Raw genomic sequence first — 13,565 nt, 5'->3', positions numbered from 1 at the left:
GTGAGTGAAGTACGGAAGGGGCCATCTGTCAATGCCAAATCCTATACTATCTTGGCTTTTAGAAATTGTGGGTGTGACACACCCAGCTGCTGAGAATGGACTCTGGGCCTCTGAAGGGACGGGAAAACCAGGATTCCTTGTCCCCAGCTGCTAAGGAATGAAGATGTACAAAAACACCTCTGGCCACCGAGGAAATGCCACGTGCCTGGCTGAGGAGGAGGACAGGATGGAGAACTGGACGGTCCTGGGTTCGAATCCCAGTCAGCCACTTTTTAATTAGGCCAATTGCTTGGTCTCTCTGGACCTGGTCTTGAGGCCGACCTCCTGTGAGGTCTACGGGAAAGGAAATCTCCTGATACTCCAATCTAAAACCTGCTCTGTGCCCCAACAGGGTTTGTTGCCCAGATCAAATGAAATGGGGTATCTGAAACCAAGGCATCAACGAGGTTTTTCAGCAAAGTCTCCCTGGAGGAGGTCAGACTTTCCTCCACGTGTCCCCCAACCCCAGCCTTCTGATCCCAGAGGGAAGGCCTCCTGACCACCTGTCTCCCACCCCATTGACAGACAAGGGCTGCACACAGCAAAATGTGCTGGCAGAGCCAGCTGAAGCTTTATTCTGAAAAAGACACTTGGATTGGCTTTTGGGGGGGCGTGGGTAAGAGAGGGAGCCCCAGGCAGTTGACTCCCCCAGGGGTGGGCTAAGGACAGGACTGAGCCTCAGGTCTTTGGTTCCAACACTCCCCTGCACAACTCCTTCTTGCAGGAGCAAGTGAGCTGGGGAGGCTGGGAGGGATCGCGGGAGCCTTTCACTTAGGCAGGATGTCAGAGGACTCGGACACCAGCTTCCCATCACGGGTCTCAATCTTCTTCACAACCACAGCCTTGGAACTGGTACGGCTGAAGGAGCCAGAGCCCCCTCCAGAGCCCAAGCTGGACTGGTAGGAGCTCAGGCCGTAGTTGAAGCCAGGGTTCCCATAGGGTGAGGTCAGCCCACCTGGTCAGGAACAGAGGCAGCCACGTGAGCACAGGAGCCCATGCGCACATCAGGGGCCACGCCCCCTTCTCCCTGCTACTCCGGACCGGACGTGGTCCCCAGGGATAGGGAACCCCCCTGGTTCACTTCTCCAAGATGGTTGGGGAAAACCAGGAGCAGGGCAGGAGAGAGCTTTGCTATCAGCTACGTGACCTTGGACAAGGCATTTAACTGGGCCCCAGCTTCCTCAGCTATACCGGAGGGAACTGTATAGGAGCTGCCTCCTGCCCTGCCCCCCCAGGACCAGGACACTCACCTGAGTACCCGCTGGTGGTCTTGGTGTGGATGCTCATGTTCTGCATCCCAGATTCCAGCCTGTACCCAGAGGACACATGGGATGTCAGGACAAACCCCTGGCCCTATCCCAGGACAACAGGACTCAAGTCCCACCCCTCCCCACCCCAGGTCCCAGGGATGGGGCGCCAGGGCTGGTCAGAGAACGCCCACACCCACCGGCTCTCCTCGCCCTCCAGCAGCTTGCGGTAGGTGGCGATCTCCACGTCCAGGGCCAGCTTGACGTTCATCAGCTCCTGGTATTCGCGCAGCTGCCGCGCCATGTCCTGCTTGGCGGTTCTCAGCGCGGCCTCCAGCTCGGCCAGCTTGGCCTGAGCATCCTTGACGGCCAGCTCCCCACGCTGCTCCGCATCGGCAATGGCGGCCTCCAGGGAAGCCCTCTGGCGGGGAGGGGACGGGTAAGCAGTTAGAGCAGAGTCTGCTTGCCTCCTCCCCTCCTCCCCCTGCACCCGCTCTCCCTTTCCCCTCCTTTAGGGACCCCCTCTCCCCGACCGGGACTAACCAACTCCACCTGGCTCAATCCAAGAAAATGCTACAGGGGGGTGAGAGTCAGGAAGCGGAACGGGGAAACATGAGCAGCTTCCAGCCACTTCCCCGCACAAACTTCTCACCTGGGACGCTGTGCGGTGTTATCCCCACCCCCAGCTGGACTAGATCTCTGCTTTCTAAACTTCCTTAAAGCATCAGAGCCCAATCTTACCCTGATATATAAGACAGATACAATAAAGCAGGCTTGGGGGACCCATCCTGGACCCCCAACCTACCTGCCCGGCCCCTCACACAGGGGCCTCCTCAGCACCCCTCAGCCTCCCAGGAGCAGTCTGGACTCCAGCTGCCCCTCCAACTCCTGACTCTGGTCTAGGATTCCTTCCCCAACCCCCAGACCCCTCACTCCTCCTGCATTATCTCCTCTCACCCGGAGGTGTCCCAAGACCCTCTCCCACCCCCAGCCCAGCCCGTACCTGGCCTTTGAGGCCCTCGATCTCAGCCTGGAGTTGGTTGATGTTCCGGTTCATCTCGGAAATTTCCGTCTTCGTGCGACGGAGGTCATCCCCGTGCTTCCCAGCCAAGGTCTGCAGCTCCTTGTACTGCAGATGTGAGACAAGGAGTGAGGTTGAGAGGGGACCCCCCGGTCCCTCCGAGGGAGAATGCCCTCTCGGCCAAGTCACCAGAACCCAGGTCATCTCTCCCCTACCCGCCTCTACGCCTCTGGGCACGGGGACGTTCCTGTCCCCCAGCACTACTCGGCAGCCCAGCTCGCAGCAGGCAGAGTCCAGTTTGAAATCCTGCTCCCTCCTCAAGGACTAGGGCACAGAACCTGCCAGAAGGGGAACACCAGCCTATAGTGACGCTGCTCTTCACCTTGATCTGGTACATGGTCTCAGCCTCGGCCCGGCTGCGGTTGGCGATCTCCTCATACTGGGCCTTGACCTCGGCGATGATGCCATCCAGGTCCAGGGAGCGGCTGTTGTCCATGGACAGGACCACGGAGGTGTCAGAAATCTGCGACTGCATCTCGCGGATCTCCTGTGGTGGGGAAGGGAGGTGGTGAGGCCCTGGGCCCGCATACAAGGAGTTCCCTTCTGCAGAAGGGCCTTCCATAAAGGACAAGACAGTGGGAGTTAGGGCTGGAGAGAAGGCAAAGTTCCTAAAGAAGGAAAATGGGTCAAAGACCTGGAACTTGGAGGGAAGTAAAGATGAAATGAGGCCAGGATAAAAGGAAATCTGGCTTTGGGCGAGAAACCAGAGGGGCAGAGCCCTTCCGTGCTCTCAGCTACCAGTATGGCGCCCACAGAGGGCTCTCATTCAGCCCAAAGAATCCAACTAAGGCCCTGGGGACAGAGCAGGCCTGAGCTGCAGCTGGGTCACCACTCTGTGTATGGTGACCTTGGACAGGCTATTTCAGTTCTCTGAGCCCATTTTCTCATCTGTGAAGTGGGATAATAAACCCTCCCTCATGCAGGGGGACAGAACATATAGAACATCCATGCCGGGCTACTATTGGCAGCTGTAATTATTCAGTGGTGGGCCCTTGTCTGTTGGTGCGCTGGGGGCTGGGAGGGGCCTCTGATGGGGCTGGGGAACCTCAGTCTCCAGCGCCCAAGAACGTACCTCTTCATACAGTTGCCTGTAGAAGTTGATCTCGTCAGTCAGCCCTTCCAGGCGGGACTCCAGCTCTACCTTGTTCATGTAAGCTTCATCCACATCCTGCGGGGCAGGGGGAGGGGAGCCTGAGCTGAGTGCCCACTCCTGACGCCAAGCCAGGGGCACCCAACGGCCTGGACTTGGAACTTTCTAACTAATTGTCTTTCCCACCTCACTATGTGTGGCCTGACCCAGTCCAGTCTCTGCCCCATCACACCTGCATCCCCAGCCCCAGCACTTTTACCTCTGCTTCCTACACACACCCTTCCCTCTCCCCCACTCCCCTCCCCCGCCCCTCCTCCTTCTCCTCCAGGAAGCCTTCTATAGCCAGACCTCAAATTCTACTGCTCCGTTTTCTTAACCATGTTCCAACACTGATGTCCAGAGTTCTGTCCAAATACACCTAACTACCTCTCTGTCCTTCTATGCTAGATACCTAGGAGGCACCCAAATGTCGTCCCATTACTTAGAAACATTTAGGAACAGAAAGCCTCTAGCCTGAGTCTCTAAGCGCCAGCCTCCAGTGTCTGGTGGGGGAATGGGTACTCCCTCACCTTCTTGATGATGACAAATTCATTCTCCATGTCTGTGCGCTTTTGGATCTCTTCCTCATACCTGGTGAGACAGATATAATCAGAGGATGGAGGCAAAGGTGCGGTTGCTGTGGGTCTTTCCAGGGGGACAAGGATAGCTAGAAAATTCAGTTAATGGGAATGCAAGAAGATATGAAATGGCTGGTCTGGTCCTTCTGCCCCAACCAGCTACTGTTTCCCCACCCTTACTCCATGCTATCATCAGCCAGTGGGGGGCCTGGAGCAGGAAATCTCTCTCCAGATCCACGAATACACATTGGATTAGGCTTATGAGGAGGATTAGCAACAGGCACTGACATGAAACCTCAGACAGAACTTTCTGGAATGTGCTGGAAATCAGGGGTAAGGAAGAAATAGAGTCTAGGGCTATTAGTATACAAGAGAGCCTGTTGGCTACTTTTGTCTCCCATTTTAGGTTTACTGTGTAAACATTAGCAGATAATTTGTTGTCCAAATTGGGACAGCTCTGAGATTGAAGGGGCAAGGGAGGTGCTATTAACAATGGGCATAAACCTAGACTGTCCTGAGAAAACCTTGTCCTGGGGTCACTCTAATTATATAAGACTGCACTGCCCAGCAAGCAGAGGGCCTTGGTGTCTTAGGCCTCTGGTCCCAAGGGGCCAGGCAGGGTGGGATGACAGAGGCTCACTTGGTCTTGAAGTCCTCCACCAGCCCCTGCATGTTGCCAAGCTCCACTTCCAGCTTCAGCTTCTCCTGGGCCAGGGTTTCCAGCTGCCGCCGGAGGTTGTTGATGTAGCTCTCAAACATGTTGTCTATGTTGCTCCGGGCTGTCTTCTGCTGCTGCAGGAGGTTCCATTTGGTCTCCAAAATCTTGTTCTGCTGCTCCAGGTGCCGCACCTGCACGATGAGGCAGAAAGGTCCACATCGCACATCAGGCCAGGGCTCAAAGTCTGGCATGAAGCAAGCACTGTCTTTTCCCCTCATCCAACTCCCCAAGCAGTGGGGTCTCCGGAACCCCATTAGTGCTGAGTTGGGGGGAAAGAAGGGGATACATGGTTGTAAGAGGATAGCTAGCAGTTATGTTGAAGCTATATTTGCAAAACAAATGGTTCTTATTGACTTCGATTGTAATATTGCAGTCAATAAAAGTAGCCAAGTTTTAATTAACACTTTATATATGATTGAAAAAAATGTAGATTGTTCACAGCAAACAGTATTATCATCATGATTATTATTTGGAGTGGCTTTGAGGGACTCATTGACTATAAGGAAACTTTAGCCCTACAGCCTGGAGAGCATTCGCCAGAAGACCTAGGTTTTAGCCAAACACTGCTACCTGATCTTGAATTACTTCCCCTCTCTGAGCCTGGGTCTCCTCAGCCCTGCAATGGCTTAGAAGAACTCAGGCGAGCCCTATCCAGAGCCCCACCCCTGTGCAGAAGTCACTTTTAGCCAGGGAAGAGGCAAGAAACAAGGTAAATCTGTCTGCAAACTGAAGACCCTCCTCCCCACAGCCCTTCCTTTGAGCTCAACATCCAACCCCACCCTACCCTACCCTACCCTGAATCCACAACCCTGTCCTCCTGTCCCAAACACAAAGGTCCTAGGTTCCTTGGGGCTCAAGGAATCCAGATTTTAGGATGAAATTAAGGCACGTTGGAAGGGAAATTTTTAAAAAGAAAGAATAATAAACTGGTTCCAAGAAGAGGAAGGACTTTTTTTCTTTCTTTTTTTTTTTTTTTAAATCAACCCAAAGTTGGACTTCTTTTAAATTGGGAGGACTCAGAAGGTTATTTTAAGGGTCTGGTCCAGATCCAGCAAATCTCTCTCTGTAAATCTCTTTCTTCCCCAGCTCATTCTGCCCCAAAATTATAAAAACTAAGTGATAATAACATTTAGCCTTATTAGACTGTTTAATGTAGGCCAAACACTGCTAAGCTCTTACATTTTATGCTTGAATAGGCAAAACCTCTTTGACTTAGGGATTAGCGTGCCCATTTTGTAGATGAGGAAATCAGATTTAGCAAGGTAGTCCATCCAAGGAAAGGGCAGAGCACTGGGAACCTTCGGCCTGTGCTTAGCTACTCATTGGGAGGACCCCAGCGCTAGCAAAACGCAGTCAAGAAGTAAAGTGAAGGTTGCTTAAAGCCAAGGAACCAGCACGCACTTCCCAAAATCTGGGGAGCGCCGGTTTCCCGGGGGACTCCAATTCCTAAAGGCGCTAATCTGCCCCAGGATTTCCCTCCTTCCGCTCCCAAAATGCCTCCCAGGAGCTAGTCAGCAGGGAGGGGCTGAGCCTCCAGCGCGCTGCGGGCCCTGGGGCCCCTGAGGAGGCAAACCCCCGAGGCTGCAAAACCCGGCCTGGCGCCTTCCATGGGAAAGCAGAGCCAGTTCGTTGGGGCGGAGCCGGGGTAGTAGGGAAGAGTGAGAGGGGACCAGGGCCGAGCGGGGAGAGGGGCGTTAGCGGACAGACGCCTTATCTAAAGCCGTAAATCGTGGGGTTTAACAGGACGTGAAACGCAGGTGGGGTGTCGGAAGCCCGCAGACTTTGAATCCTGGATGGGCTTTTCCGAAGCCAGGCGCTGGCGTCCACCCCACACCGATACACGCCCCCAGGCAGAGGAGCGGGTCCCCAGTACCGCGGGCCTCGGCCCCGCCCGGCGCCGCCCACATGGCCGGCTCCCGGGACCCTGGCCAAGTTATGACTCATCTTGATGCCCCCAACACTTGGGCCCCGGTACGCCGAAGGCCTGGATCAGTATTTGCCTGTTTGAATCAAGACAGCCGCTTCCTTCTCCCAGAATCCTATCAATCTCCTATTTAAAAAAAAAAAAATTTAAAGCACGGGAGCACTGTTGAGAAGCCCTTGGGGCCGTGCTAGGGAGAAGGGTGAACCTGAGGGAGGAACTGCCCTCCCACACGCCAGTTGAACAGCTGGGACTCTTCCAGAGCTGACAGCTTTACAGACGATCAGACCCCGAGTTGGGGTGAGATGGGCGAGTGAGGGAGGGAGCCCCAAGATTTAGAGTCCGAAGCCGCCCGGACCCCCTCTCTATCCCTTCCCCAGCCCAAACCAAAGTGCATGGGGCCGGGGGAGGGCGCCGAGACATCCGTCGGAAGCGGGAGCGGTGCCAGAGTGGGTGGGGCCCAGCAGGACGCCAGGGAGGGGCTGGAGATGTGCCCACCGAGGGTGGGGTGACCAAGAGAAAGGGCTGGGATCCTGGTCCGGCCCCAGGCACCGCGGGCCACGCAGGGGGAGCCCTCACCTTGTCGATGAAGGAGGCGAACTTGTTGTTCAGGGTCTTGATCTGCTCCTTCTCCTGGGTGCGCACGGCCTGGATGTCGGGGTCCACCTCCAGCTTGAGGGGGCTCAGCAGGCTCTGGTTCACCGTGACAGCTGTGATGCCCCCCAGACCCGGGGCCCCACTGTAACCTGCAGCCAGACTCATGCCGCTGCCCAGGCCGCCCCGGAAGCTGCCGCTGCTGCCCACCCGGGAGAAGGCCGAGGAGCTGATGCGGGTGCCCGGCCCACTGGTGTACGAGCGGCTGCTGAAGGACCGGGGGCCGGAGGTGGACACCTTGTAGGACTTCTGGGTCACCCTGATGGACATGGTGGAGGCTGGAGAGGAGGCGAGCAGGCTGAGGCACACAGAGACTCGAGGAGTTGCGAAGCTGCTCCTAGGTGGGGTGCAGCTCCCCGGATGGCCTCTTATAAGAAAGAGCCCAGCCCAGGAGGAGGGGATCGGCCTTGTAGCTGAGTGGCTAGGCCCTGAGGGGGCAGGGCCTAACCTGACACCTGCCACCTACAGGCCGGACTCAGGTGGGGGCAGCAGAGAGCTGCACCCGCCCGGAGCCCACCCCTGCACCACCGCAGAGCCCAGGAAAGGGTAACTCCGTGAATGTGAGACGTGCAAGGGCTGCCAGCCTCTACCTGTTCCCTAACAGAGCCTTGCGGGGTGGCCCAGCCACTGCAACCCTGGATCCTAGGTCTTATCTCCTTCCCTGCTGTGGGAAATAAATGCACAGACTGAGGAGCAGAGCAGGAAAGTGATCTGTGGCATTTGGGTCTCCTCTGAGCAGCTGACGCCCCAGAGGCACCACCCCGTGTCCTTCGTGTTCTTCTCTCCACTTGGAGTGATTATGAAGGTCTGCCCAGTTTGGAGGACAGGGCTGGGTTCCGAATCCTTGAACCCGAGGTCAACCATTTGCCCAGTCTCTCCTTAGTTACTGCTGTGCCCCCAGCCCTTGGTGCAATGCCAAGAGGGGCTGGGTAAACATTTGTGAAATGAATGAATGAACACACACACACACACAGGCTGTCTTCCCTCTGGGGCTGTACATGCAAGTTAACGTGAGGTCCAACACAGCACTTGTCCTGGACACAACCCCGTGTCTTTCTCTCTTCCCAGGATCACAGGATTGAGTTTCCCTGGTGGCACGGTGGTTGAGAGTCCGCCTGCCGTTGCAGGGGACACGGGTTCGTGCCCCGGTCCGGGAGGATCCCGCATGCCGCGGAGCGGCTGGGCCTGTGAGCCATGGCCGCTGAGCCTGCGCGTCCGGAGCCTGTGCTCCGTGACGGGAGAGGCCACAACAGTGAGAGGCCCACGTACCGCAAAAAAATAAATAAATAAAAAATAAAAAGATCACGGGATTCCCTGGGCCGGGCTGAAAGGCACAGAGGAGGGTGAACAAGAGCCAGTGGGCAGGCTGGGAGAGCGCAGGAGAGCAGGCAGCTACGTCGGCGGGGACTTCATCTCATCGCTCTCCTTGCTGCTTGGGGAGTCATTCCCATAGCTCCCAGTGGGTGAATCACAGGAAAGGAGGCAGAACTGTGGAGTGGGGGGCACCGATGGTGAGTCAACCTGCAGCCACCTGGGCCCTCCTTCTCTTTCTCTTCCCAGGCCCCCAGATGACCAGAGGAGAAGGGGAAGAGTCCCTGCACCTGTCTCCACAAACCCGTTATGAGAATGAGTCAGGAGAGTGGGCTGGGGCACAGCACGCACCTGCAGAAGGCTGGAGAATGGGGAGCTGAGTAAGGCACCCCAGGCCTGGGTGGGGCAGGCTGTGGGTGGAAAACAGGAGGTTTGGGTCCCCGAGGCAGAGATTCCAGCTTCGATTCTCTAATGGCTGGGGCTAGATTCTCTGAAAGATCCTGCAGGGCATGAAGTGGGGACTGGATAGCTGTTAACTAGAGACCAACAGATCCCCTGGGGGTAGAGGGACAGGTGGCCCACAGCCCCCAACCCCCAACCCAGGGGAGAGGGTGACTGCTACCCTGACCACCTATCACGGGGGGGGGGGGGGGGCAGATGTGCAGATGCCTCCCTATCCTTCTCCAGTAAAGACACCCAGGGTTCCAGAGGACAGGCATAGAGACCCCTACAGAGGGACAGCGAGACCAGAAGCCCCCTCCTTGGAAGAGAGACAAATCCAAAAAGACAGACACACTGATAAGCTCCCCTCGGATCACACACACCAGATCACACACACGTACACACAAAAGGACACACTTTGAAGTCCCTTCCGGAAAGACAAAGACAAAGACTCTTAGAGGGAACGCAGAGACCACATCCCTTTCTCCCCACCCCTCTTTTCTCCTCCCCACCCTCCCCAGCCCCGGCCTCCTGCCACACAGAACCAGGCAGTACCTGTTTGTACCAGGCCCTCTCTCAGCCCCTTTAAACAATGCTTAATTTTCCAAGGAGTGATTTGAATGCAAGCTACCCCTTCCCCAACAGACTCCCACACCGTGCAGGAAAGAGAGACTTCACCTTCCTGAGACCAAAGGGAGGGATATGGGCTCGGTGCCAAATCAGGCGCAGAGAAGGCGGAAGGAGAGAGGGAGGGGCTGGTCAGACAGGTATGGCAGCCCTGGGGAGGGAGGACGACCAGCTCCCCACTTCTCCTCCCCAACAGAGTACACCTGGGCAGACTTGGAGGGGAGAGACCTCACCTGAAGTCCTGAGCACAGAACTGCAGCCCAGAGCCCTCCCTGAAATTTCAGCCCCTCCACCCGAACTCACCTGGTTTCCTGGTTCCAGGACTGCCTTTTGTTTAAGGTGAGGACAAAGCCGGCTACAAGGGACCCTGTGGTTTTCGGGCTGTAGGGCGGCCCAGATCTCACCCAGGGGGAGTCCCTCTTTGCTGGGGCAGCCCAGAACACTGCAGGGCCGGAAGTGTTTGCATCTCACTTATCACCACCCTATTGCCCAGAGACCCCAGCCAACCCCTCCCCCATGCCCCAAGCCCAGCCTTGGTGCAAGAGAAGAGACCAAAGCTGCCCTCTCCAGTGGCCTCTGCCTGGGATTCCGGGATGGAGGCAATAGGGGGAGGCCCCAGGACAAGGGCCTAGTGGTGAGGGAACAGAAAACTGCACTAAGGTGGCCCGTGGGGACAACTCCTTGTAAGACTGTCTCTGGCCACTGTGGTCTGCACACTGCTGCCTACCCATTGAAAGGGAAAGTGTTTCTGGTGACTGCCCAACCCAGACGATTCTGCTCCAAACTGCCTTTCCTGGAGATCAGAAGAGGGAAAGAGGAGAGGCGTGCCCCCTCCACCCCGATGGTGATGCTCAGGGTGACACCGAGGAGGCCCTGAATCCCTGAGCAGTTGTGTCAAGGCTGAGGGCTTAGATGGGTGAGCAGGGTAGCTCCTATCACTACATCACTCACAATCATCGGAAAAGATGGTCTGAACACGTTCTTCTCAGTGATCAGGAATGGTGACACAAAGACACCACATTCGCAGCCGCGCTATTCACAGCAGCCAAAATGGAAACAACACAAATGTCCACCAACTGATGAATGGAGAAACAAAATGCAACGTATCCATACGATGGTATATCATTCTCAGTAAAAAGGAATGAATCGCCGATACATGCTACCACGCAAGATCACATACTGCATGATTCTGTTTATATGAAACGTCCAGAAGAGGCAAATCTGTAGAGACAGAAAGCAGATCTGAGGTTGCCAAACCACCTCCAGGCTGGGGAGAATGGAGGTAACTGGTAAAGTATGGGGTTTCTTTCTGGAGTGATAAAAATGTTCTAAATTTAATTATGGTGATCGTTGTACAAGCCTGTGAAAATAGTAAAAAAATCGAATTGTACACTTTAAATGGTTGAATTGTACAGTATGTGAATTATAGCTCAATAAAGCTGTTACAAAAAAGAAAAAGCATAAATTAGCCACATATATAAAGTACGGACTTGGTGGGCCAGCAGACGGGTCAGGGGATAGAAGGGAAGGTAGATTCCCTGCCGCTAGGTAACCAGGGCAGCATCTCCAAAGCGCTGAAATCAGTTTAAAAGATGAGCAATTTAAAATCTTATTGTTGGCATGGAAATAGCTGAGTTTAGCACCAAGGCAGCGAGAATAGTTCATTTAAGTGGGAAGCCACAGATGGTGGGAACACCCATCAGTAAGCCACATCATGAATATAATAAAGTTGATTTGATTGTTGATTTTTGTGCCATGTGCCTCAAGGCCAAAATTGGTCATAGTCGATGCTCGGTAAATGGCGACTATTTGTCTTCGTGATAAACACGGCTCTGATGATTAAAGCCAGCCCAAATGGGAATGGACTGCCTAGAGAGGAAGCAGTCATCTGTCCCTAGAAGTCTCGAGCCTAAGGTGTGCTAACCAGCTGTCCACTGGGCTCACTGTAGGAGGATTCCTAAATCAGGTAAGGGTTCGGACGAGAACATCACAATCCTCTCCACTCTGAGAGCCTTGATCCATATTCTACCATCACAGAGCTTTACGCTTTGATTAGGCATCCACGAATGCTCTCCGAACCGAAATGTTGATTTTGATAGAAGATGTGGTTAGAAATTATTAGAACAAGCATGGGGAGAACCTTCCCCATGAGGTAAACCTTCTTAGGGAGGAAAGGAGACAAGCCTGACAGCCTGGAGATGATGAGGTCTCCCACTCACCTTCCCATCCTCACACCCTCACTTCCACTGACACCAAACCAGAAGAGGCCATCCGTTGGATGGGCAGTCAAGCCTAGCTCAGCTGTTAGAGTCCTTCCCCTTCATTCTGATTGTCTGTCTGGACTTGCACACCAAAATCACCCAGGCTGCACCTGCATGTTTTGTAAAGCTTCCTTGGTGCCGCCAGGGTTGAGCACCTGGCTTTGGCTCTGCTCTCACACCAAGACCTCCAGGAACACACTCTTCTCTTCCCCCTGGAAGAATAGGTTAGAGCCCAAGTCCAGTGCACTGCAGGGTCCCTGCTCAGAAAGGATGATACACCTGTGCCTCAGGGGATAAAATAGAGAGTGGCCAGTCCCCAGAGCCTGACACTCCACTGGGGTGGCCAGGGACCTAGACAGAGATGGAGAGAGGACCCGAATGGGTCCCACTCATGGAGGGGAGGACAGCATGCAAGAGGCCTGAGTGATGGGAAGTGGGAAGCAGGGAGTCACTGAAGAAGGCTCCCCAGGAGGATGGGACCCTAAGGAAGTAATCACACAGCCCAGCCCCACTACACAGCTCCACTGCAAGAAAGCTTTCCTAAAGGTGTGTCAGGTAACCAGACAGGAGCGCAGGAGGGAAAAAGGAACAGCAAGGACCTGGGCCTCAGCTACAGCACCCCACACACACACACCACCACCCCCTCCAGCACTGAGAATTACCCATGGCCTGGGCTGCTGGGCAATGGAGCTATTGTCCAGAGGTTTTTTGTTCTGAATTTCCTGCCCAGCAACCTGAGGACCAAGGTGGGGAGTCAGGGGCAGGGACCCCAGGCCTTTATTCCGTCCTGGTTTTGTTCACTCATTCATTCACTTGTCCACTCATTTACTTATCAGGCAGTAGCCTAAAAAGTATGGTGAGATAGTTTTTTGGTTCCCTTCACACCAGTTCAGTACAGGTAGGAGCCTCTATGACCAAAGCAAGGTGTGGCCTGAAGGCTTCTGTTGAAAGGTGAATATTAGGAGTCCTTCTTCATTAATTCAGTATATTGGTGGCTGGCTATACATTGGGCACGTGTTGGGAAGGCTCTGAGGGAACTGGGTCCCCAATGGTCTTCACTGTGTGCAGGGAGAGAGAGACAGACACATAATGCCACTTATTCTAATAGGGTAATAATAATACTGATATGGTACAAAAATGTCTTCCAAGTATTAACTCATTTACACTACGTAAGAACCCTATAAAGTAAGTGCTATAATACCATTTTTACCTGATGAGCCACAGAGAGGTTAAGAAACATACCCAGACTCACACAGCAGTGTGGCTCTTTCTCCAAGGCCCTAACCACTATATCACACTTCCTGTATAATGATGAGAAGCAAGAAGAGTGGTGTGGGCGTTTAGCAGCCCAGAGACTGTCCTCAGATCAGCAAACTGACACTATCAGGGGCAGGGCTTGAGAGATGGGGGGCATGCCTTGATGAAAAGAGGACCAGAGTGTCAGAGTTGGGTCCAAGGGTCCTCCAAGGAGGCAGGAGGACTGGTGAGGTGGAGAAGCATGCTGAAGTGAGCTCCCTCACCGCCACATTGCCTGAAGTTGGTCTTGTCCGGGATGCAC

General features: G+C 54.6%; 1 protein-coding gene across 1 annotated transcript; it reads right to left on the bottom strand.

Moving 5' to 3' along the window:
• Positions 1–580: 580 nt before the first annotated feature.
• KRT8 (keratin 8) lies at positions 581–7,693 on the bottom strand. The gene is made up of 9 exons (XM_060166176.1): positions 7,293–7,693; positions 4,715–4,923; positions 4,027–4,087; positions 3,440–3,535; positions 2,690–2,854; positions 2,290–2,415; positions 1,487–1,707; positions 1,290–1,348; positions 581–994 (listed from the first exon to the last, which is right to left on the bottom strand). Exons 1-9 carry the CDS (start codon positions 7,635–7,637, stop codon positions 807–809), a joined length of 1,470 nt encoding a protein of 489 aa, XP_060022159.1. The 5' UTR covers positions 7,638–7,693; the 3' UTR covers positions 581–806.
• Positions 7,694–13,565: the final 5,872 nt, after the last annotated feature.

The sequence above is a fragment of the Lagenorhynchus albirostris genome, chromosome 11 (assembly GCF_949774975.1).
Source record: "Lagenorhynchus albirostris chromosome 11, mLagAlb1.1, whole genome shotgun sequence".
Lineage (NCBI taxonomy): Eukaryota > Metazoa > Chordata > Mammalia > Artiodactyla > Delphinidae > Lagenorhynchus > Lagenorhynchus albirostris.
Note: the sequence above shows the minus strand (reverse complement) of the source record. Positions and strands in the feature narration are given on the sequence as shown.

What these genes read in the sequence shown, in the direction of transcription:
- KRT8 (XM_060166176.1), bottom strand. Translation starts at nt 7,637, where the DNA reads ATGTCCATCAGGGTGACCCAGAAGTCCTACAAGGTGTCCACCTCCGGC. An exon ending in TCGCCTCCTTCATCGACAAG is followed by an intron (nt 4,924 to 7,292) that starts GTGAGGGCTCCC and finishes CTCATCGTGCAG; the next exon opens with GTGCGGCACCTGGAGCAGCA. An exon ending in AATTTGTCATCATCAAGAAG is followed by an intron (nt 3,536 to 4,026) that starts GTGAGGGAGTAC and finishes CCTGCCCCGCAG; the next exon opens with GATGTGGATGAAGCTTACAT.